This window comes from Microtus pennsylvanicus, chromosome 3 (assembly GCF_037038515.1).
Source record: "Microtus pennsylvanicus isolate mMicPen1 chromosome 3, mMicPen1.hap1, whole genome shotgun sequence".
NCBI classification, from domain to species: Eukaryota; Metazoa; Chordata; class Mammalia; order Rodentia; family Cricetidae; genus Microtus; species Microtus pennsylvanicus.
Genome location: NC_134581.1, coordinates 39,352,038 through 39,379,084, shown reverse-complemented (window position 1 = coordinate 39,379,084; position 27,047 = coordinate 39,352,038). Strand labels below are relative to the sequence as shown.

Below are 27,047 nucleotides of genomic sequence, written 5' to 3'. Positions count from 1 at the left end.
AATATTGAGTGCCTGTCAATTACTCAATTGTTGCTCTACAATTGTAGTGTATTCCCTTTACGATGTAAGTTAGGGAGATATTGAAATGGCTGAAAGATTTCACTATGCTAGATATTTTTAAGTAAAGAGCATGAAGAGGTTGCTTCTAGACGACTCTGTGTACTGAGGTGTTTTAGGCAGGAAGGAGCAGTGTAAATGTTGGAGCAAGAGTAACTTGTTTCTCCAGGCCGCCCGGCTAGCTTAGATCCAAAATAATCACGCAGAAACTATATTATTTAAAAACATTGCTTGGCCTATTAGCTCTAACATCTTATTGGCTAGCTCTTACATTTTAATTTAACTCATTTCTATTAATCTGTATATCACCATGTGGCTGTGGCTTACCAGGTAAATCTCCCAGCATCTGTCTCCAGCAACTCCATGGCTTCTCTCTGACTCTGCCTTTCTTCCTCCCAGCATACAACCTACATTCCCTGCCTAGTTCTCTTCTTCCATGCCATAGGTTCAAAGCTGTTCTTTATTCATTAACAAATAAAAGCAACACATAGATAGAAGGACTTCCTATACCATCTAAAGATAAATATAAAAATCTAATTGAAAACTGTTTAAGTTGACTTTGTCATAGAGCAGAGAATAAATGGGTGTTGTAGAGAATAATAGAAAACCAGGATGGGCCCTTTCTAAAGGATACATGACACCAGGGAAAAAGTGCTTTTGCACTTGTTAGTGAGGAGACTTGTGGGTTTCCTAGTACGAAAATAGAAGAGTAGCCTAACATTTATTTGACTTATGTTATACATTTCTCAAGAAGTATATTTTCTTTAAGATATCCTTTATGTTATCTAAGTGATAAGTTATTTAGGCAGAGTAATTGGACAGGAGACAGAAACTTCTCTGACATAGCCCTGCTCTTTACATATAATCTCATGAGCATGACAATAAAAGGGGCTGTGGTATACAACAGGGTTTTGTTTGTTTAATGTTGCTTAGCATTTACTCAGAATTACATGGTCTGAGATATAGCAATAGGCCAGGAAATCTGGGTCTTTCTTAGAGCATTCTTAAGGATGAAGAACAAAATTACCAGTGGGAAGTGGTCATGAAGTGACAGTGACAGACTGGGGGACCGAAACAGGAAGATAGGACAAAGATTCATCTGGAGGCTTCCTTAGGTTACGATTGTTAGAGAAGGAAATTTTGAAGAAATGACATCTCAAGAGATTTTGAGAGGCCCGAGAGAGCAATTCACATAGAATGTTTAATGCAAGAGAACCTTCTGAAATGGGAATAGACTGAACAGACTTTAAAACTTCAAGGAACAGAAAGATAGACCAGATTAATATGTATTAGTGTATAAGGCTCACAAAGTAGATTCTCAGGTTTCCAACGGCTTACGTGATCTCACACTGAGCCACAGTAAATACTTCCTGAAGTTATTTCCTATTAGGCATTTGTTCATGTGATGTGTAGCAAAATGAGCTGACTTACAATATCTACTTATTTTAGTTTTGATGGTCACGCCCAGGGATTTCAGCATGCTGAGCACTCATGTAAATTTGTTTACTCTACTCTCTGATCAAATTTTAGAAATTCATTAGTTTACCTAGATATCATAAATATTTATTTATGTATTTATTTATTCCTGGTATCATATGATATATGAAATAGCTATTTTTAAAACATGTTCAATAGAATACTAATAATTATTTTGTAAAAAATAACTTATTAAAATGCTGTCATCATTTAAAAACAGAGAAAATAACTGACAAAAAAGACTAATTAGTTGAGAATGTGTTGGGATTAGAGATACAGACTTGAGAATCTTTAGTTAAATAATTCTTTGAGGCTTCATGATGGAGATATTTAAATAGAGAAAACCGCAGATAAAACAGCGCAACAGTAAGGAAAGTTCCTTTTGGGGATCTAGATGTTCCAGGAAAAAAACAATGAGCAAATCTCAGAGAATGATCACTTGAAGGCATGAGGAATTGTGGTATTTAATTGCCTAGGACAAAGTCGGCCTACCAATACACATTTTGTTTTATTTCTATTCAGAAAAGACAGTTTAGCCAAGAGACATCACACCATTTGCTTATATTTCCATGTATATGATATTTCTCTTTGGTATATTTAAAGTTAGAATGATGATGTGCTTGGATAAAATACAACTGAACCTTTTTGTCAGCATTTCTCAAATATGCTTTGTCATATGCTAAAATATATATTCCTAAACCAAGAAACAAACACTTGCTTTTAATTGGAACACTGTCATTAAGAGTTCTGAAATTGGTTATTCTCTACCAAGTGATCAGCCTTGAGATCATTTAAAGACAGATAACATAGACTGAGCAGGTTGTATTTTTATATTTAGGAATTCATATATAAAGAGGCCATAAATTTGAGAAGGAGGGATCATGAGGAGGATTAGAAAGAGGAAGGGAAAATGTAATTATAGTATAACTACAAGATGTAGTTATCTTATAATTAAAATTTAATTATCTTATAATTTCAAAAAATATAAAAAAGTATTATTAAAAACAGAATTATGAAATGACTTTAAATAACATTTTCGGTTTGACCACCAGGTGGCATAAACATTACTTTTACATTATTTGATGCATGAGTATATGTTGGATAATGATTATTAATGCTTGGAAATCATAGTTGGTAGTGGCAAATTATACATTCCTATGCAGAATACAATTGAATGAATGTTATTTGATTTAATCATAGTGTGTTTGTGTGTGTATGTGTTAGAGAGAGACACACACACACACAGAGACACAGAGAGAGACAGAGAGAACGAAAGAGAGAGAGATTCTTTCAATAATGTTCAAATTACCAGCCATGTAGGAGGCAGGCATCAAACAACTGAAACATCCACACAGACTCTTCCCTCAGAAGCTTCTCCTTTCAGTAAGGAGCCACTAATATATTCAAGACAGGTTAAAGTGAGTAGGTGAGTAGTAGAAACATGTAGGTAAGGCTTTTCTAAGCCTCGTGAGAACTTAGAAAGTTTCACAGCAGAGAAGTAGCTGGATTTGAAGAATCAGTATGCATCTGAGGAAAAGGATGTGCAAATCCATCATTGTGTGAAATGGTGCGGCATCTCTTGTGAACTCTGCGGGGCTTATAGTTGCATGCATGGTATGAGGGTGAAGACAAAGGTAAACTACATAAGAAGGTTGGGGGGCAAACTATGAGAGGATTTATGTACTAAGTTGAGGACCTTGGGGAGTCTCTATTCTATAGCATGCGTGAAGCTTCTGGAATATTTTCTCCAAAATGATACTGTTTAGAAGGTAGACTAGAGGAGGACAGAGCCAGAGGCTGATTGATCATGTAGGTGAGGATGTTCATTAATAAGTCCAAGAGATGAAGGTGCCATGAGCCAATGTGAGGAAGTGATTGGAGGAGGACATACAGAGAAATAGGTGTCTTGATTATTAATTTAAAGTTTCAGTTCAGATATCTCGGCACTCTTTGGTTTGGGATAAGATTGTTTGGCTCAGTAGACTGAGTGCCTTAGCAAACTGGGTTTAGCCTCATCCAGTAAGTTGAAGGGATGACCAGGAAAGAAAAGCTCATTCTGTTTTGTAAGGGGCATTTTCTCCATCCTTCCTGAGGTTCAGAGGAAGTATTTCTATGAAAAGATATGTTCCAGGAAGGTAAGAGCTTTATTTTGTTGAATATTATTGATCTATTTTGAAATGATAAATGGATTTAAATTAGAATTTAAAAACCAAAAAAATATAAGGTCTATGATTCACCAAAATGAAGTAGAATATACAATTTAGTATGTAAGAGACATATATGTTGTTGAAGTATCAAGGATTCAACTTCCTTGGCATTTCTAGGTATCACAACCTCACAGCAGATTTTCTGGTCTTTTGATTCTTACAGTCTGTCTATCTCCAGCAATGTTCTGCAAACCATAGGTGCAGGGGTTATGTAGTAGCTGATCAATAGAGGTTAGGCATCATGATATTTATAAATTTTTGCCATCTACTGCTTTTGGTTTTTATTGTTCCTGTTTATTTAAGGTTTTGTGGTACTTAATTAAGTTATTTGAGATCGCTCTTATTCTTTAAGGAAAGTATATTGCTATGAACATTTCTGTTTAAAACTGCCTTAGCTATACCTCAGTTCTTAAAAATTATGTTTCTACTTGTACATGATTCATGTTACTTTTAAATTTCCCCCATGATTTTTTTCAGTGCCTGTCCCCTGGCTATTACAGAGTACATATTCTGTTGAATGGGGTATTCTGTACATATCACTGAAATCCACTTCTTATGATATTTCTATTAGCTTTGAGATCTCTGAAAATAGACCCAAGCACATGCATAGGTTCTGATTGCTGCTGTGGAATGCTCTCTTAACGGGTCAGAGGCACATTGCTGTTTCCATGCTCTGTTTTTCTCAGACAGGTATGGGTGTTTAAATACTTGTCTTTCTCAAAAAATGTCTTGCTTATGACTATTGCTAGAGATTATAGTGCATTAACATTGTCACTCAAGTTGTTTAATCCTTTCTAAGGAAAAATGTGGTTCTTCCATCTTTCTATATGGATACTCAGCATAGTTTCTCTTGCCCATTATTATTTAGCTAGTTAAGCTATGAATGTTTTCCAAAAGAAAGCCTTGGCTGCTAATGTAAACATTAGTTATAGGTACCATCCTTAAAAGTAAGAAAAGGGAGGAGAGTAAGTATGTTGTACAGTGACTACACATTGGTGATTGTATGCCATGAGAAAGCCTAAATTATTGTGAGTTAGTTTTCTATAATATTTAAGCTGGTTATTGTTATAAGTACCTACATGTGTTTCTATCATATCTCTGTAACTTATCTAGAAAATTTTTATGGTTTGATATAAGTTATCAAAATGCTGATCCTTGCTCGTTTTATTTGTTAACCATGAGGGATTTCTCATAGTCAGGAGCAAGTTAGAGCACTGAGTATGTCTCCTCATGAGATGTACACCAGCAGACAGAATATTGTATACATAATAAATAAATATTTAAAAACAAGATGTACACAAACATTTAGCCAGTGGTGTAAATCTGAGTGGATGCAAAATAGAAATTGTTCAGGGCTATTTTCAAAATAAAATGCAATTATTCTTTTATTCAGTTTGATAACTTGACTTTAATACTGTAATCTGTAACATGTAAAACTTCACCGTGATACTCTTTTGCCGAATCTGGCATTCCATGGATTGTGAGGAGATTCTTCTCTGTGTCCAAATTTTCATGTTGTCATTCCCAATATGTGCACCCATGACACTTTGCTGACGGTGTTAAAACCAAGCAGCCAGGGTAGTCAGTGCTCAATTTGAGTACTGTGCTCTCCTAGCACACATGTGGGTGGAAACACTCCTTTTAGGGTTGTTCTGGTTGGGGATGAAGAGATGCTCAGTGATTAGGAGAATTTGCTGCTCTTGCAGAGTGCCTCGGAACCAGGTTTGTGGCTCACTCCAGGTCTTAGGGATCTGATGCCCATTTGTGGCCTCTGCACACTGTGCTGTGCTATACAGACCCACATACAGATCCACATGCATACTGATAATTAAAAATAAAACAAATTGTTGAAAAAACTGTTTCAGTTCTGCATGGAGGAGAAAGCTCGGAATGATTGTAACTTTCTAGGAACATGCTTGTAGTTGAATGAAGGGTCTAATTGAAAATGCGTAAAACATTTCTTTAGTCAAACAATGTCTGTTTTGCATCTAAGCCATTTTTTACACTGTTTGCTAAATGTTTATGTACATTTGCATGTTTTATGTAGTATTTTCATTTAGAATAAAATCATTGTATTGGTTTTAAGATATCTAGCTGCAGGAAGATAATGTTTTTGTCCCTTTCTATTTCAGGACATGATGTGTTCCCCCCATTGCCAGATCAGGAACCTAGAAGTTCTGAAAATACTGTGGCTTTGATGGATGATTCTGGATGCGTCTTGTCAAGTGAGCAAAGAAGCGATCTTGCAGAGTTGTCCCAGCATCTTGTGGAGAGCTGCAGCCCCCCGCCCCTTCTGCCACTGCCTCTTGAGAAGAAGCCCTGCACCACCCTGGGAAATCCCCCATCTTCACACATGCAGTTCTTGCAGCATCTGCTTGAACTGAAGAAGCTGACAGAATCCAGTGGTCTGAAACTATACTTGAGCCACTTTGAGAAAGACTCCTCCACAGTTTCTGATTCGGTTGCACAGTTGTTAGATGGCCTGATCACGTTTTACCGTAACCCCAAACTCCCTTTCTCAAGTTTTTGGATGGAAGCTGTTGGTACATTAGCTAGACTGATGGATGATTTTAATTTATCTAATCATATTCTTAAAAAATGTTCGAAGAAGTTGGAAGAATTTGAGAAAACTCTACTGCAGGCTATTTTAGGGAACGACAGCATAAACCGGGTAAGTAATATATCTTACCTGTTTATGACTTAAGATCTGAGCAATTTCGATGAATTTTCCTCTTGGCAGAGGTATTTGGTGGTTCTTTCACATTGGTGACTGAGAGTTTGTAACTGGGCCTCCGGACCTGTGCACATCTCTTCCCAGTTGAATGTTTCTGGCTTCTGTTGCTACATACCCTGTGGTTCTCTCCTGAGATGTCTCCGCCACCAGCTTTTGCTGCCTCCACTTTGAATTCTTTTAGTTTGACTGTTTTAATTTTTATACTTTGTTGCTTTGTATTTTTCTATTTTCTCTATCTTTGTTTGTTTGCCATTGGTCACACTTTGCAATCCTTTCCAGATAACCACTAAAGCCCAAGGTCCCCACATTATGACTTCTGTGATAAAGTTGCTGTTGTCTGATGTCTGGAATAGATGTGAGGGAGAAGTAAAGGCATAAGTTATTTACATTACAAGTCCTAGGCAGAGAACCAGAAGCCAGAATGCAGTCTGGTTTAAATGTTCAAGTCAAAGTCTGTTAGAGTATTTCTAGAGGCTCTAAGGAATGAGCATCTTTTGGGCACCTCCTTATTGTTCCTTGGCCTATCAGAATTTTCTCTAGAATGTTAAACCCAGGATCTGCTTTCAGGCTTTTAGAGAGTTGTTGAAGTGGCTAGAATAAACAAGATGTCCTTCTCACATGGCTTTTAAATATTTGGTTGTCATTCAAGTTTTAGCTTAAAACAATAGTGAGGCTGTCTCTTTGTCTGTAAGTAAATGCTGCTTTAAGCCGAGGTCTGAAAGTTTATATATGCATATCATTTTACTTATCAAGAAGAAATTAACTAGTGAGAAGTTGTCCAAGAAACATCTTATATAGACTAGAACCATTATAACGTCTGTGAGTGTGATCCCTTGGACTATTGAACATACCCGTCATTTTAAGCGTTGGCTCTCCTTGCTTACTGGTTAAGACATTGAAGCTAGCCAAAATTTATCATCTCTTCCTCCTCTACTTTTTGTGCCAGTTGGTGATCTTGTCCTCTATGTCTTCTAGTCTTTCTTATACTAGCTGTTCCATTAGTGACAATAAGTCAAAGGCCTTTACTTGGAAGCACCGAAGAAATCATTCCTCTGCATTAACGTTGATCTTTGTAGACTGAACATTTCTTAGAATTCACTAGGTAAGGTCTCCATGGACTTCTTGAGCAAAATAAATAAATAAATAAATAAATGAATGAATGAATGAATGAATGAATGAAAAAACAAACAAGTGGTTCCCCACAATTACAGAACATTTCTAGAGATGTCTGACAGTACCCTTGGATCTAATTGATCTTGGAGAGAAAAAGAAAAATATTCTCCCTTTTAATCTAGCTGATGATATTAGAGTATAGGTCTCCAAGAATGGTTACTGTACACACGGAAGACAGTTACAGCAGTCTTGTACTTTTAAGTTCTTTGTAATATTTACCAGACCTCCATGGTGGTTTTTTTGTTGTTTTGTTTTGTTTTAATTTTGACACATTGTTTTGCCTGATGTGACTACTGGTTTCTATAGGGGATGTAAGAGTTTTCTCAGTCATGCTCCCCCCACACTGGGCAGACACCAAAGGGAGCTGATTCCTAGAAGTGGCTAGACTTGGAAAGCACATGTGATTTTACAACAGCCCCGAGAAAACATGGGGAAACAGAGAGCCTGGACCCAAAGGATAAATTGTAAGTGCTAGACCACCTACTGCTAGCGGACAGCTACAGTAGCCACAGACAGAGACATCAGCCTCCTTATTATGCCATAGAAATGCACTGACCTTATCACTTGGCAGTGCAGGCTGTGGTTGGGTCTCCTCTGGGTCTCCCATTTCCATGCGTCCATTAGCCATCCAGGGAGGTGAAAACAAACCAAATCAACAAAGGTGGGGGAAAAAGATTGGGATATGTGATGAATGAATGCCTGTGGTACTTGAAATTCAAGTGGTGCCAGGAAGTTTTATGGTTTATGCCATGTGATTGCATTAAACAAGATAGCAGTTAAGTCACATTGCTTTCCTCTTCTTCATAAGTCCATAGCTCATTTTTGTAGACTGGACACTGGTTAAAATCTACCGGTTGGGACCTCCCTGAACAAGGAAACAGGTGGCTTCTAGCATTGCAAAAATTTGAGACATGTACCACTATCCTCTGACTTCAGAGAACAAAAAGGAGAATATTCTCTCTTTTCATCCCTCTTATCATATTGGTTATTTTACAAGTATGGTTATTGAAACTCTAAGGTTGGTTACACCAGTCTGATACTTTTCACTATTGTGCTGTATTTGGAAGAGGATTGAAAAACATGCCTAATTAAGTTGGATTAGAAACACATTTTACTATTTAAACCAGTCCTTATAACTATTTCAGAGAGTATTATTCTAAATGGTTTAAGTGGCAGTTTGATATCAATGTATTGAACTTTGACCTTTTCCATGATGTATATAACATTCTCAAACTCTTTCAAACTTACTGAAATTTTCAGCTTTCTTTTCTATTCTGGAAAAACAACAGGGAATCTTATGGAACATATTAATATTATTTAACATCACCTTACTAAAAGGAAGTCAAGCCCAAACTGAATGAATAAGAAATAAATATTATTTATGGGAACATACTGTTAAAATATTGAGCTTGGTAAGTTCCCATGTAAACTTTATAGAAAACAGAAGGCAGTACCTAGAGTGATCTATCGTATTCGTGTCTTTGTTCTTGAATGAGTTTGGACAGGAGGTAGAGAAAGAAGTTTACATCATGAGATTAAATAACAGTAACTGTACTGTTGCTGTTTTGTTCTTACTTTTTTCTCCCTGTCACAGAGTCAAAGGGCCAACCTGACTCAGAGAAGAGGGTCTTGGAGAACATTTGAGACAAAATGCTGGGGGTCTGAAGTTGAGGGTCAAAACCCATCTCCAGAGTCGGAGTCTCTGTAGGCTCAAAGGACAGATGAAAATTTCATTTATGCACAAAAGAAATTTGTTCCCCCATTAAACTCAACCTAGTGGTTTACATAGAAGAGGAGGTTTGCTGTCTAGTAACAACCTGAAGTACCAGTCTGCCTTATAACCAATGACTGTTCAGAGGACTCTCACCTGTCAGGGTCTGCATTATGATGTGAACATGGGTTGAGAAGGTTTCCTCTTGGTGTCTTTAAACTTTCTAAGTTCATGGGTGAGTGACAGTAGAAACCCATGATGAAGAAATATAAAACTGAAAGAAGAATCCACTTTCTCAATACCTAACCCGAAACCGTGGCTGGGCTTACTGCTTAGAAGCCTGTAATAAACTGTTATCTTTCAACTCTGCTAACAAAGGTTGTATGAATGAATATAGGTGAGTCTGCATTCTTAAAAGGAAACACCCCAGGGCATATCAGAATCATACCTTCTATCAAAAATAGAGTAGACCCGAGAAATTGCCATAAGAAACATGCTTTACTCTATTCTTTTCCAAGCTTTCTCAGGCTTTCTGTGGACTCAGTTAGCCACACGTCTGGGTGTCATTTGTAGTAATAAGGGCAGCGGCGGCCGGGCTGCGTCCCCAACACCCCAGCCACCTGCTCAGCTAGCTTAGGCCCTAAATAATTACACAGACACTGTATTCTTTTAATCACTGCTTGGCCCTTAGCTCTAGCCCTTACTGGCTAATTCTGATATCCCAATCAACCCATCGCTAATAATCTGTGAGCACCGGTCTTACCGGGAAGATTCTAGGTCAGAGCTTCATCGCGTGTGTCTGCCCGGGATCTGGGCATGGCGTCTCTGCTGAGGCGTCTGCTCCCGAGAGCAGAGCTGTCTGGTCTGACCTCACTTCCTCTTCCTCCCCACATTCTGTTCTGTTTACTCCACCTACCTATGTCCTAACCAATAACATGGGCCAAGGCAGTTCCTTTATTAGCCAATGACCTTCCTCCAACAGGAAGTCAGTCGAGTCATATAGCAAACTAGGGATATGCATGTAGAATCTAAACAAATAGATGAAAACCTTTATCTAAGTTTTATTTATGCTTTTAAAAAGAACTTTATTTATACTTGCAGAAAATTTAATGTGTGATACTAGTAAAAATGACATTTATACTTTTTAGGATTTAAAATTTTTCATATTGGGCCATGTTCTATTTTATTTATTCTCTGAAATTATAATACAATTGCATCATTTCCCCCTTACCTCATCTCTCTAGTCCTTTTCATATACCCCTCCTTTCTCTTTCGTATTCATTGCTGGCCTCCACTTACATATCCATATTTATTGAACACCTCAAAATGGCAGTCACTGTTCTTCATTCCTTCAGAGATAAGATCGATAAAGCCTACTGAGGATGACTTTAAGAATTTTTTATGTATCAAAACATATTCGTGAGGTGAAATGAACTCTCCTTGCTCATCTCACCTAAGGACTAGTCCCACCACTACCTGGTGTCAATCAAAGGGATAGTGATTGGCACCATTATTTTTTAAAGTTATATAGTTGTTGACTGTTACTGTGAAATCATAATTCCATGATATTTTCTATTTCTATAATAGCAATAAACAAATGACAGAACTAAGATAGTGTAGATAACAGGTATATTGTAGGATTAAGTAGTCAGAGTAGATTGTATACTTATCTTTACATATGATTTATTTAAATTCATATTTAAAATAATATAATAGAAAATACAATTACACTATCCTAATAAAGTAATATTTTTGTTACTCTTGTGGAAAAGAAAGAAAGAAAGTAAGTCAGGGTTTTGTTGGTTTGTTTGAGTATCTGAGGATGCAATTCTAATTCTGCCCAGTGTTTGAAAGGCATTCCACTTCATTTCATCTACTTCTCTGTTGTCTCTGGGAGCTCTCCTGATGCCGCTTGTCTTACTGAATACAGTTGGCAGAAATTGTGAAGTATATAGGAAACACTGGACCTTATAATGCGGGTCTGACAGAAGAAGAAACAATATCTCAGTTCCTGCCAGGATCAGCCCACAGCAATGGAAACTTCTAGCCAGTTGCTTACTCACTGTGTGTTTCCCAGTGGAGGCCACTTTCATAGACCAGGCCCTTGTGGGGAAAAAGTTGTTCATTTCTTAAGGTCCGTGGATCAGATCCTGGTGGGTAAGGATACAATCTCGGGGAGCTTGTGTTGACAACTACAACTACTGAGACATAGAAAAGTATAGGCACATCTTTTAGATCTTCTTTGTCTCCTTCTCCAGAACATCCTTGGAGGATAATCCAGACATGGGGAGAGGTACCTGTATTCCCTTCCTTAATAGCAATCATGAAAGAAGTCAGGGCTTATTCAGATTATTTGATCTGTATGACTCTTTAATACATTGAGAACTGAAGAAATTTTCTATTCTTATAAGATCTGAGATTTAGAAAAACACCAGAGTAGATGTTCCCTTCAATCCTCCTTCCCTCAAATTTATAGACTATAAGCAAAACCAATCCATATTTAGAGTGAATTATTTACTACATATAAATATGGAATGCTTTTCCCCCTCAGTGGGTTTATATCATAGCAACTGGAGGGTGAACACAAAAATGAGAGCTAGGATATGATGGGGTAGAGACATAGCAGACAAAACATAGTTCCATCTTTCTTCCTTCCCTTGCACTTCTCTCTCATTGGTTGCTCTGACTAGATCTGGAAAAACCCGGTGAACAATGGTAAGCGTTAGCATCCTTACCTTTTTCAAAACCTAGAGAAAATATTTTAAAGTCTATTGATTATTATTTTTGCTGTAGGATTTTTACCTGTATCCTTTATACATTGGGATGAGACCCTGCAGTATCTATTTTGTTTGATTCATGGCTTGTAAATGCTTCTCCCATACATGTTTAGATTATTCTTTTCTCTCTTTTACTTTTGGCTAACATGTTGTATCATGTTGATTGATTGGCCCACATCCTCAGGATACATTTGAAGTGAACATGAAGTTTGATCCTTTTAATATTTTGTTGACTTTGTTTTGCATTCCATTGAAGACTCTTTCACCTAACTTCACAGACATTGTCTTAATAAATTTCTTTACATAAAGTATCTCTCTCATTTTTGGTCACCTTTGATAATAGATATATTTTGAAATTTTTTTCTATATTTAGGAAGGGTGTAAAAATTAGTTGCAAGTGCTTGTTTTTTAATTTGTTTTGTTTGTTTTTATGGAATTAATCTGTGAGAATAGAGAATTCACCTGTTGGCAACATTTTTTACTATATTGTTTGTCTTGTTTCGTATCAGTTTATCCGTACTTCCTATTCCTTCTTCATTCAGTGTTGATTAAATTTTGTTTTTCTAGGAGTGTGTCCATTTATACTGTTACTTGATTTGCTAAGATTTTTCATAAGATAGTTTCATAATATTTATTTTATACCTGAGACATCCACTGTGTCTGCAACACGTTGTCATCCAACGTGTCTCCTTGTATCTGTAATTTTACTTAACTTTTCTTTGAGTCTTTGCTTTAGATTTGTTCATTTTTCCATTATATAAAATTAATTTCAACTTGATTTTTAAAGTGTTCTTTTGTTCTCTTGTCCTTTTATCTATTCTAATTTTGCTATTGCATTCCTTCTGCTAATTTTGAACTCCGTTTGCTCTTAATCGACTTAAATCCTTCTTTTACATTAATAACATATCTGGAGAGAAGTTCAGTAAAGGAGCAGTGTAGACCAAATGGTGTCAGCTGGCCCTGACGGAGCTCTCTACTCAACAGAAGAATGTATTCTTTCTTCTCAAGCACACTTACAATGTCATCCAGAATAAATCACATCTAAGCCATAGAACAAACCTTACACGCTAAAATCCTCAGGTGTATTGTTGCTGACAACAGTATAATAAAGCTAGAATTGAATAAAAATAAGTAAAATGAGAGAATTTACAAGAATGTAGAAACTAAATAGCCATGGGGCAATCATTAAGAATAAATAGAAAACCAAAAGAAATTTCAAAAGCGTCTTAAGGCAAATGAAAGTTTACCAAAACATATGAATTTCACCAAAAAGTTTTTATAAAAACAGAAAATAAAGAGGTGAATGCCTATATTAGAAAAGAATGAAATCTCAAGAAATAAACAAGCAAACAAACAAACAAAAACTGGTGTTTTATACACAGATTTGCAGATTAAATTATTATGTTGAAAGTCTTCTATATGAGTTGTAACCTTGAATAAGTTATCTAACTTGCATGTCTATAGGCAGAACTAAGAAACTGACTGCATCATAGGACTGTTGGAAATTTTCAGTGAGAAAATACTTAGCTTGCTGTTTAGCATCCTCTAAACACCAAATCTAGTTTGTCTCTCCTTTTCTTTTTGAAAAGCAAATCCGTTGTGTTTGCTCTGCTCTGCCTGATGTCCCACCAGTATCCCAGGGAGGTTACTCTCTAAGAGTTGTTTATTTATTTCTAGTATGTGCATGACTCTGGTTGCCTGTGTATATCCATGTGGAGCACATGCATGGAGTGACGAGAGAGGTGAGAAGGTCTTGAATCCTCTGGAGCTGGAGTTACTGACAGTTGATTGCCTCCATGTGGATGAAGGAACTGCATTGGGTCCCCTGCAAAGAAGCAAGTGCTCTTAATTGCCCCTGATGAGGGCTCTTTTTAACTGAACGTAGTGTGAAAATAAGTGACTATGTTTCCTGCACCCCCGTACATCTGAGGTCACTTCACTAGCAGCATGCCTTGCTGACATGATTGTTGCATTCCTGGCATGTTTGCATTTGTCAGATAAATAGACATTAGATACCATGACCAAGAACTCTTATAGAGGAAAACATTTAAGGGCTTACTTTTTCAGAGAGTTAATCCATTATTATCATGGAAGAAATCGCAGCAGCAAGCTGACAGGCATGGTTCTGGAGATGTAGCTAATAGCTATATCCTGATCTAGCTGTAAAAGGCAGAGAGGGTCTCGTATGGGCTTTTGCAACCTCAAAGACACATCACTTCCAACAACGCCACACCTACTCTTAGCAAGGCCACACCTCATCTTACCCAAACAGTCTACCAACTGATGGGTTTCAAACTATTGAGCCTTCAGGGACTATTTTCATTCAAAGCACCAAAACCTCTAAGACCCATTTGTACCTATGCATGGAAGCTAATTTTTAAATACAGAAAAATTTTCTTTCAGTTTTCCTATAATATAGTAAGTATTTATTAAAACATTTGTGTCATAAAGTCCAATCTTAGAGCTCATTTTGATAACTGTATCAGTATATAAACAAACCACATTTAGATTTTCACAGTAGGTTTTAACTTTCAGTGTTCAGGTTGAGGAAGAAGGAACTAACAGAGCAGCATTTTGTTCAATTTAATTTCAAAGCATATTTTACATTTCAGTATCTCTTTTCGAGATAATTAATAGCAGTCTGACTCCATAATCTACCTTTTTAGCTTCAAAAGCACTCATACTGAGAAGCTATTATCTGTTCTGACCACAACTCAGAACCATGTAATGGCTATTACTGCTATCTTCAGTTTAGAGATGAACAAACTGAGGTCAGGCAAGTTAAAAGACTCATTCAAAACCCTTAATTAACTGGCGATGAAAAGACTGGTTCTCAATACAGTGACAAAGTCTTCTTTCTACTATATCGTTTTTCCACTTTAGTTTTTAAAATTAGTTGTTCATGTTTTCCTAAATGCACAAGAAACAAACTGACTTCTACTTATGGGCTAAGATATATTCACTAAAGAACTAGTACCTTGACATTATTTTACTCAATTTTGTAATGATAATATATGATGTTTGCTTTTGTAAGTGTTGCAGAGATTCATATTTATAGGTAGCTAAATAGAAAAAAGGCAAAACTCCTGCTCTGTGGCACAATGGAGAGTCACCTTGTTTTCTTTATTCGATGTAAAATAACTCTATCTTGTTACAGTTGCATGTCCAGCCTTAGAATGTCCTTTTTAATTGAATATAAATGATATGGTTATGGTTGCACTTAAGTTAAAAGGATCTTCCTCCTTCATTTATGAAGCTTCCAAAAAATCAAAGTACATTTCATAAATGAAAAATTGCTTCTGCATAGCTCATGGCTATTCTACATCTGTGGGTCACTAAGTTAATCATTTCTATAAGTTACCACATAAGGGAGTATTAATCACAAGTTCCCGGGACTTAATGTGGATATATTTTTAGAAGACTTTTGTGTGTGTGTCGATTCCGCCTACTTAGTATTTATTTTCTGGTATGGCTCTTTAGCTTTATTAAAATAGGTGTTTGTTTCTCCACCTAGGCTGTATCCCTATCCTAGTTCTATGATCTAAAGTAAATTCTAACATCATCCCTCTGTCAGGAATAGAAATAAAGTGCATCTCAGCCTGAGACCCAGGAGGGGCTTCCTCTAGCTTTCCGGTGGTTTCATCTCATTCTTCGGAGTACACTAAAAAGCAGTTTTTGATCTCTTCATGTTGCTCTCTCTTGTGATGATGTAAAGCTGGGATCTACAGTTATCTTTCTACATCAGAATGGTAAAATAGCCGTGCAAAGGAAGATAAAGCACATGGAATAAAATAAATCTTACCAAGGACTAGGTTAAGTCAACCCTAAAGCCTACAAGATGTATAAATTTCCACTCATAGGTGTCAGTACATTTTGTCGGCATTTAAGGTGATCTGACCTGTTTTTTTTTTCCTTGAAAATTCAAGCACAACATGGCTTAACTCGATAAGCCTTGCAAAAATTTAAAGTTCAGTCAATGGGTGATGGGAAGTTACTAATTGTTTTGAGTTTCAAATATATCACTTTGAGTAAGATCAGCATTATTGGTTAGAAAGAGAGAAATAGTTTAGTTTACCTACTCAGACAGCATAACTGGAAGACTTCTATGGAATATAAACGGCCACCCCAAGAAGAAAAATATGTGTGTCCTACTACAAATGGTTCATAGAAGAAGGAGCAACACCACACCCTGAAAATATCACATCAGCCCCTTAAAAAAAAGTCAGACTTCCTAATAGTTCTTTAACCTTTGATCTAAAATATGAGTATAAAGTTTAGTATTTCAAATTTCTGAAATAAGAATCTGACCTTGTCAACAACATGAGGGAACCAGAGAGAAAGCAGGAAAAAAACTTAAATATCTAAACTGTGCAGAAATGTATGCACTTTAATACTCTGAGAAAGATAAAAACATTCTTTTCAAACCCCATAAAAGAATAAGACACTTTAAAGTTTTCGTAGGAAGTGAAAAAGACCTTTTCAAAGGTAAGAACATGGTAATAAAATATACAAATTAAAAACTTAGACAGTCAGGTGGGAAAAATTCTCAGGAACTACAATAAAGGCCAAGGAGAATATATGGAAACAAAAGCAAAAATGAATCCTCCTGTCTAGCAGTATAAGAATTTTAGGATTTCCAAAGAGGGGGATCTGGGAAAACTACAGGGTAGGAAAGGAATAATTATATATAATATTTCACGATCTTCCTAAAAACTAAACCCTGTAATACAAAATGGAAAACCTAATGCTTTCATGAAAGTAGATTTTATATTAAAGCCATCATTGTGAAATTCTAGAACACTAGAACAGACAAAAATCAAATTTCTGTATACTTCCAGATATAAGAGGAAAAAAATAAACAAAATCCCACCAAAGTATTCATAAAGGATATCAGATATATAAACAAACCAGAATTTTCAAATGCTAGAGGGAGGATTTTAGAAATATGGAAGAATCCACAATGTTGACTTGTACTGTACTGTACTGTTTTCATCTTATTTTATATCTACCATGTTAGAGATAATTTGAATAATTTCAGACACATTTTATTGCATTGTCTTAAAATATATGCCCTACCCATCTAACAGTGGAACTACGGGTGTCTCAGGGTTTTTATTTTTATTTTTGTTTTGTTTTGTTTTTGTCACTCTTGAGAGTCTTCTGCTCCTACTTCGTTGTTTCATGCAGCCTTGATATGATGGCTTGTGCCTCATCTTATCTGAGCTTTTTATGCCTTGTAGTTGGATATTCTTGGTACCTGCTCATTTCTGAAGGTAAATGGAAGAAGAATGGATCTGGGGGAGAGAGAATAGGGGGTAGGAGATATGGAGAGAGAAAAAATGGAGGTATTGAAAACCAAACGATAAAAGGTACCTCCTAGACAACCCTTCTTGCTGCTGGATATTATTCTCTGATAAAATGAGCCAGCAGCTGAAACAAAATGAAAGGTATTAGATGCAAAGAAGTGAAGGAAATGACAAGAGAGGGATGTTGGTGACAGGAGCGTTTTTAGTGGCAGCTGTGCACTAAGCCAAGAGAGCCACCATTTGGGTTTAGGTCAGTCAGATTTGGTAGAAATTAAGACAAGTATATTGCTGGAATATTAATATATACAAATATCTTGAGAGTAACTAGGGGCGAGTTTTTTTATTAAATTCTTAAAAAATTAACACTGTGAATAAATCAAAACAGATACTAAATAGGAAAATATAATATTCTATTTAGCATAGCTATAGGTGTTTATAGTGATATGAATAATACCGAGTAGTGGTTTAGCCAAAATTAATAATAACCAGCATATAGAGAGTGGAGAGAAAGGGAAGAGAGGTGAGGTGAGTAAGTGCCGAAGACAGTTAAATCTAGGCATTCAGAATGGAAAACCAAACATGCTATTTAGAGTAACATAGATAAATATCAACTATGAACGCTTTAGATAGAATGATGGGGAAAGGCATGCAGAACTACCAACCTGGAAATAAACATAGACCTGCATGATAGCATATGATTGAACAACTTGGGCACTTGTAAGAATAGCCAGAATGTAAGTACTAGTGCAGGAAATCTACAGCGTTTGATTGTGGATTTGAGGTGGAGAGGAAGGAGAAATAGACATGATCAGTATTTCTAGGTTCTGGTTACTACTGCATGCAGAGGTATCTTGGGCAGAGAGGAAGCATAGCCCAGGTCCACTTTCTGACCCAGAATTTAATAATGACCACAAGATGACTGTAAGACAGACAACAAAGCCAGCAGTCAGCAATATCGGTGTGGAGCTCAAAAGAGCACACTTGCCATGAGATGAATTTAGAGAGGGAGCTGAGTTGGGTGCTTTTGTTTATTTGTTTAAACTGTGTGAAAACAAACTACAGACAGGAAGAGTGCACTGTCTGTGACAGAGGCTGGGAAAACAACAGTAACTGCTCATGCACAAATGAAAATTACTGCAAATAAATGAATGAATTAGAAGCTCGAGTCTTAGCGGGAAAGCAAGGGAAGTACAGTCATAGACGCCAACAAAAGAAGGCTTGCTGCCTGCTATTCAGTCTTCCTAAGGTCAGAACTGAATGATTTCCTAAGTTATAAACATTTTGTACTGATGTGTTCTAGATGATTTAGTGCCATTGTCACGAATTTGCTTTAGCTGCTTCAAATACTAATGTGTTGCTGGTCATAAATTTACTCATATTAAAACAGGTGAAAGGTTAGCTGAATGACTCAGTGGATAAAGTGCTTGCTGTGACAGCCTGACTTCAGTCATTGGAACAACACAATATGAAAGGAAAGAAGTGAAATTTGAAAGCTATCTTCTGATGCTGTACCTGAACTCACACATCACACATGCACACACATGCACACACATACATACATACACACACAGACACATTCAGACACACACATGCACACTTATCACACATACTAATCAAATTTAAAGAGAAGTCAATTCATATTTAAGTGAACGATAGGAAAATCTTTAGATAATTAAGTGCATTATGCATTTTAGAACATTTCATTATCTTATTTGAATATTTTCAATGGGCTTAAGACCAAAAGAGAAGAAAAAGAAGAGAGGGGAAAGAAAAAAAAAGGAGGTTTCAAAGACTGGAGTAAAACTCAGTAGTTCTACTTTCCTCTCAAAAACCCTTAGATTCTATTCCCAGAGCCATAAAACAAACAAACAAAAACAAAAGTCAAGCATTGTTAGTGATACTAATACCAGTCTTCCAATAATACGTCTTATGGCAGTATATATGGCCATGGCAGGTCTAAACAGAGAGACTCTATTTACCTTTCTATTATTTCCTAATTGCAGAGCTCACATCATGGCGGTTAGATTTTGCAAAGGCTGCTACTCTTTCCCACAGCATACAGATGCTGGTTCCTGCTTTAATGTCCATTAAACCTTGCTGCTGAGAATGTGGTTCGGGGACCAGCCATGTAAGCATCACCTGGACGCTTGTTAAAATACAGACTCTTGAGCCGTTATCTCAGAACAATGAAATTTAAATCTGTATTTTAATAAGGTCCCCAGGTATTTCACACAGACATTAAATTTTAGAAACACCTCATTAAAAGATTTTTATTCCAGCTTCTAATTTGTTAGACCTACATTTGCTGAATTCTTGTAACTACTTTGAAATGATCAGAAAATGCAATTTCAGTCACAGTCTGGAAAGGTGGTTGTTCCTGCCTTGCAGACGGGAACACTGAGGCTTAGAGCAGTGACATAATATTCCCAAGAGAGCAACCGTGCACATTCGGATCTGATTTTAGTTTAAGAGCTGTAAGTACTTTCCTCGGACAAGACAGTTACCACCTACCCAAATCTCCACTTGGCGCTACAGCTCGTAGAAACCCAACCCCTTGATCAGAAATTCATCAAACTCTTTCAAGGGGACTTTTACTCTGGGTCCTGAAAGTGAGATTTTTGGAATAAAATGTTATATTTCCTTTGTTATCAAAAAAAAGGTTTTCTTTAAAAAAAAATAGCCTTTTAGGTATAGTCTGGGTTTTTTGTTTGGTTTTCATGAAAAAGAACAAGTCGAACCACATACAGGTTATAAATGCTTCCAGTGTGATCTTGTCATACTTTTAATAAAAGTTAACTATAACAGTAACATTTAGTCACTGGTGGTATGTCAGATAATATGTGGATATAGTTTTACACAAAAGATGGATTTGTAGTTTTGTTCTTCCTTATATGAAAGGATGTTAAGAGCCAGAGGACAAGGGCATCAACTGTGAGATAATGCCTTCATTAAATAATGATAGAGAATCTATACCCATGAGATCTTAAAAATATTATCACCTAAACAAAACATATACTACACTACCATCAGTTAGCATGCCAGAGTGATTGAGGAAATCTCATATGGCCCAAAATCTAGAGGACGAGCAAAAGGTTATTAGTGGCTGCTGGAAGAGAGGGATATTCAGTCTTCTCATAGGATGAGTCCCCTAATGGGTTATCATGGGATGAGTCCCCTAGTAGGTTATATAATCCTGAGTGGTCAGCACCACATAGAGATGCATATGAGCATCACTAAGTGGATGCCATCGACTGTACACACACACACACATACACACACAGAGAGAGAGAGAGAGGGGGGGGGGGAGAGAGAGAGAGAGAGAGAGAGAGAGAGAGGGAGAGGGAGGGAGGGGGGGAGGGAGGGGGGAAGGAAGAGAGAGAGAGAGAGAGAGAGAGAGAGAGAGAGAGAGAGAGAGAGAGAGAGAGAGAGAGAGAGAGAGAGAACTATAAAAAGAAAATGAGGATAGGAATTTAGGGACAGTGGAAAAGTTGTAGGGGGAAAGGGAAGGTGAGAATGAGGTAAATAGAGGACCCATATGAAATTCTCAAAAATTAAATTTAAAGATGTTCTCTCTTGAAAATAAATCTGAAACCTCTGAATTTACCTTCCATAGCTAAGTTAGAAATCTTCAGTGTGGAATTCCCCACATTGTATGTACTGATGCAGAATCAACACTGTTCTTCATTTGATTGTTGTCCAGTGATACATCTGTCCCCACCAGATATACTGGATCTCATGGTATGTGAATTTTCCAAAGTTTTCACAGGTGATGTTAGGGATAAGGGATGGTCAAAACAGTCACCACTATACTAAGAGGCAGGGTATTTAAACATCAGTACACATGTATGTGTGCAAACACGTATCCTGCTTAGTAAGTGACAGAAAAAGTTGTCATTTCCATTTGCGTTAAGTGTGAACTACTTGGCATCTCTTTTGCTGGAATGAACACTGGTATCTTAATATGGTGATTGCTTTCCCTCTGTTCAAAGTTATTGTTCAAGAAAGGCCTATCATTTGCTGACTGTTTTTTTGGTATGTCTATTACAGTCACAGCCTGACTCAGCAATTAGGCCATGCATTTTAGAAAGGTTGTATAGTAAGTAGTTCTATGTAAAAATACGTTAAAGTATTTTCTAGACGCACTTCAAATCTATGAACCTGAGGTTTCATTTTCCATAAATTAATTAAGTACCATGGGAATTATACTGCTGAGGGAAAACTGTACATTCATAGGTGCAAGTGTCAGTTAAAGCTGGCAGCACAGCAACTCAATAACAGAGGTTATTACGAAGCTCTTTTGCAAACCTGCAATCTGCTAAGTATGAGCAAGTAACCTGGTGCTGAGCACCGTTAAATGTAAATGCCAAAATAAATTGACTTGCCATGCGTTGCCTTTTCAGAATGCCATATTGGCTGGCAAATGTCCTGTTTTTCTGCCCCAAGATAAATAGAAAAGAGGATATAATTAGCTGCATGGATACTGTTCAGTTGCTGTCCGAGGCAATCTCTATTGTTTTTCTCTTTCTTTTTCTAATGAGTGACCTGAAGTCAGTTATAAAGTATAATAGCATCCTTAAGGATTAAGGTTTGAGAGAATCTACTGATAGTGATTTTTGCCATTCTGGTTGCTTTTGTGACATCAGACACTCATACAAGAATTTTTCTATCAGATAAACATTTGGATTAAGGATAATGTAGAATTCAGGAAATTAGTAAGGATTTTTATTAGGAGAAAAGCTTTTTATTTACTAGAAAAACAGGTAAGATCTCTCAGGCTGCATTTTATAATTTGAAAATGAATTAGAAAAGGATAAAGTGATATTTGTGGAAGTACTTTCTAAGTTTGTAAGCCTTTATGGAAATAATATTATTTCATTATTAAATGTAGCTGCTGTTATGGAGTGAGAGATATGTAGATGTCAAATTAATCATTAAAACAATTGTGAAGATGTGTTCTAAAGGAATCCCCAACTATGCATGCCTGCTTAGGAAGAATAATTCAGTATTCAGAGGTATAAATATGTTCCATACTTTATAATAATCAAGTTTGGGAAATGGAGAAGAGAAAAGAAGGTAATGGGAGGACAAAAATAGCCACATTTATTTTTTTCTGCCCCTCATTCTGTTTTGAGTTTGTCATGTGAGGAGTTACATAGAATTTGTAATAGACTGCTCGTTCATTTCCCAGCCTCCCAGACATGAATAATGACACAGAAACTATGTTAATTATTGTTTGGCCAATAGCTTAGGCATATTTATAACTAGCTCTTACACCTTAAATTAATCCATTTCTATTAATCTGTGTACCACCATGAGGCTGTGGCCTGCTGGTAAGATTTCCACCAACTTTCTCCTTCAGCAACTACAGGGCATCTCCATGACTCTACTATCTATCTATCTATCTATCTATCTATCTATCTATCTATCTATCTATCTATCTATCTATCTCTTCCAGCCTGACTATATTCTGCCCTGCCATTTGTCAAAGTAGCTTCTTTATTAACCAATGATAATAAAACATATTAACAGCATACAAAGGGGAATTGCACACCAAGACTTAAACAGTAAAGCAAGTTTTGTGGAAGATTGTGTATGTATTTGCCACTGGGCCTTTGTTAATCTATGATTTTCAATAGAAAGAAATTGTTAATGTCAACTTTAGAATAGGCCATCAAAGTACTCATTTCAAATTATTCTTTCTCATAAGAAAATTTTGGATCCCAGATAAGAATCATCTAGCAAATACAGCTTAGATGAGTAAGGTTAGGAAAAATGAAGGAAGAAGAAATTGATAGGGAGTTGAACCAAGAGTGGGTCTTGCATCAGTTCAGATATTTGTTGATTACTGCCACCAACTCTGTGCCACTTCTGCGCCTACGTGTTTTCCAGGCAGGTCACCGTTGTAGATAAAGGGTTTGTAGGTGGGTTGATATTTAGCTTTCATTTCTCCTTTGATTTACCTTTGATTTCTCTTTTGGTAGCATGCAGAGTACCTTCCAGTACCAAGAACTTTATTCCATAGAGGTGAAGGCTGTAGGTAGACACCGGCTTGTCTGCTCTGTGTTCAGTAAGTTGTTTAGGTGTTCTCTTGAGCAATACTGCTGTTTCCATATTCTGTATTTGAATGTTCAGTTTCCTTAGCATCACTACTGAAGAAACTATTCTTTCACCTTGTTGTCTTTATCAGAAATTCATGGAATAAAACCTCATGGAACTTTTTTCCCGTGAGAGCTCTACTAAAGAGAGAACATAAAATGTTTAAAAAAATAAATTGTTGTATATATTGGAAATTATGTATGGCAAATTTCCCAACAAGAACCTTGATTATTTGTTGAAGGTTTTTTTTTCTCCAGGAATTATTATTTGGGAATTGGCATTTCAAAATCTCTGATATAAAAGATCTAGCCCATTTCCGATGTTAACATTTAGAATTATGGCATTTGGGATTGTGATGTATGGACTAAATCATTTGTGAGATATTGGTTTTTGTCCAGAAGATTTTATCTGTGTTTCATTGTAATTATTTAGCATGAGAAAATTGACTTTAAGTCATTTTTCAGGTTCTAGTGAACAATATGTTGTTTACAACTTTATTATATATCAAAATGCAAGAAGATAGCAGAAGGTGTTTTTTATCCTGAGTGGAAATGATAATATTATTATGTTCAATAAAATATACCTAATCATAAAGGTAAAGCATAAGTGTGACTTGATACAACCCAGACACAGAACAGAACTCTGTTGGGTCACCCTTCAGTTTCTGGGGAAATGTGCTTTGAATAAGGTTGATACAGTATTCTTTGATTCTTTGAGTGGTCGCCATGTTTTACCATATATTTTATATCCAAGGAAGGTATCTCATTAAAGTTTCATCAGTTTTCAACCTCCCAATTTAGATAATGCTGTGTTCATTTGTTTTCAACTAGATACATGATACAACTGTATGTTTGAAGAATCTTCTATGTAACAACTGCTAATATAATTTATTTGGGGGGCATCCTTCCTTAAAAGTACAAAGAAAAGAACTTGAGTTGATTTTTCAACTATAAATTTATTTGATTTGAATATTAATTAGAACTTTACATTTTTATAAAAAGTGAGAAAATAAGACTAATAAAAAGATCATTTTGAAGTGTTTTTAAGTATAAGAAAACTTTTTCTTATACTTGAATATAAGTGAGTAGGTTCTCTTTTCCATCTTTGCTGAGAACAAGATAAAAACATATTATTCCATTCTAGACTTAAAGAGTTCTCTTTGAAAGAACTTCTTAGAGCATTAGAGAAGATTACAAGAGCAGATTATTATACATTTCCATAAGGCCCTGAAAATAGAACCAGTTTCCCATTTCTTCAGAGGGTAATCTGTCCAACGAAGTGAAAATGTTCTGACCTCTCATTGTTCCTTCATCTGGCTTGCTCTTAGTTTGCTGTATGTAATAGATCACAAACTTTATCATTATTTGACAAAATAAATAAATAGTTAATAAATATAGGAAAAAAAGAATAGCTCACAACAAGGCATGCACTTAAAATGTATTTGAGACAAGCTATTGACTTATGTGTACTTTTATGTCTGTGTATTATGTTGTTGCTTTGGATTTTAGAAAAGGAACCGTGATTCCATCTGATTAGTGCCATTCAGTTTCTTTTTCTTTTTCTTTATTTTTTTGATTTTATTGAGATATAAATTTTTCTCTGCTCCCGTCCCTTCCTCTTCCCTCCCCTTCAACCCTCCCCCATGGTCCCCATGCTCCCAATTTACTCAGGAGATCTTATCTTTTTCTACTTTCCATGTAGATTGGATCCATATATGTCTCTCTTAGGGTCCTCATTGTTGTCTGGATTCTCTGAGTTTCTGAATTTTCTTTGGTTTATGTTTAAAAACCACTTAGACTGAGTATATGGTAATTGTCTTTCTGGGTCTGGATTACCTCACTCAATATAACGTTTTCTAGCTCTATCCATTTGCTTGCAAATTTCAAGATGTCATTGTTTTCTCTGCTGTGTAGTATTCCATTGTGTAAATGTCAGCTTCCTTTTCTAATAGAGTGAAATTTCACTCTAAGATGCTGAAATGTTACTTTCTGTGTTACTGCACCTGCTTTTCTTTGAAATCACCTAGACATGGTTATGATCAATCCTTCAACTGCAGAATAACAGAAGCAGTGCTTGTGGAAATATTGAGTATGGCAAATATGATTAGTATGCGCACATTTATTTACATATGAGTGACCCCCTGTAACATATATAAAAAGATTTCTTTAGATTTATATTCCAGTCCATTTCTAACTTTGTTGACTGGGCCTGCAAGGTATATCTTTTTTGTTTGTTTGTTTTTTGGAGACTGTCCCAGAACTAGCTCTTGAGCCCAGGCTGGCCCCAAACTCACAGCGACTTGCCTGCCTCTATTTCTCAAGTGCTGTTATTAAAGGTGTGTGCCATCACTGCCCCACGGAGCCTGCAAAGTATATCTTTATAGCAACCTATGTCAGATGCAAGAGGTCCATCTCATGATAAGGAAGCAAAAGAGAAAGGGGACATAATAAGCCATAATTCTATCCAAGAGTCTAACCCCAATAACCTAAAACTTCCCAGTAAATGATCTCTCATAAAGGTTCCTGATGGAGGAAGGTCATTGGCTAATAAAAAAAAAACTGCCTTGGCCCATCTGATAGGGCAGAATTTAGATAGGCAGAGTAAACAGAACAGAATGCTGGGAGGAAGAGGAAGTGAGCTCAGAAATCATGCAGCTCCTCTCAGAGCCAGACACAATGAAGCAAGCCGCCAGGTCAGACATGCTGAATCTTTCCCGGTAAGCGCACCTAGTGGTGCTACACAGATTATTAGAAATGGGCTAAACTAATACGTGAGAATTAGCCTAGAAGAGGCTAGATATAATGGGCCAGGCAGTGTTTAAAAGAATATAGTTTCCGTGTAATTATTCCAGGTAAAGCTAGCCGGGTGGCGGGAAGCAGCCCGCTGCTCCATACAACAGGTTCCCTCATTTTTCAAGAACATCATGGAGTCCATCTGATGTCTTAACATATGGACCTCTTTAGGGGATATTTGACACACAAATTAGAGCTTTCTACCCCTGGCTGTAGAATGACTGTGTCCATATTGTAATGCAGAATTCATTAAATATATATTCCCAAATTCCCAATTCTTAACCCCAAAGAGATTTTATAAGTCCAAGTCCAAAATTTCCCATGAGAATCAAACTATTAAGCCATGAGCACTTGCACTTGCTTCAAATTAAAGAATAAAAACAATAGGAAGATAATAACACTAAGACAAGTCCAAAGTCTAAGAGGACAAACATGAAATCCCATAGCTCCATTTTTAGTGTCTGAGATAACCATAATAGGATGTGAGCTCTCAAATGTTTAGGGAGCTCTGCACCTATGGCATTCATGGTTGCAACCCACTCAGCCTTTGTCTAGGCTTGCTTTGTTCAGGGTTCAGGCCATTATGCTCATGTGTGGGTCAGCGCTTGAAGCTATACCATCTACTGAGGGCTGTGACTTAGGATGAGATGTTTATAGCACCTGAGCAACTAGCTGAAGGATCTGGCAATTCAAGGTCATCAGTAGCATTCCCCTAGGC

General features: G+C 36.6%; 1 protein-coding gene across 1 annotated transcript in view; it reads left to right on the top strand.

Annotated features, from left to right (window-relative positions):
* Mei4 (meiotic double-stranded break formation protein 4) overlaps window positions 1-27,047 on the top strand; it is a 150,858-nt gene that overhangs the window by 43,042 nt on the left and 80,769 nt on the right. Inside the window, exon 3 of the mRNA XM_075967738.1 lies at window positions 5,873-6,411. Coding sequence (XP_075823853.1) covers window positions 5,873-6,411 — 539 coding nt within the window. The remainder of the gene's footprint in view (window positions 1-5,872; window positions 6,412-27,047) is intronic.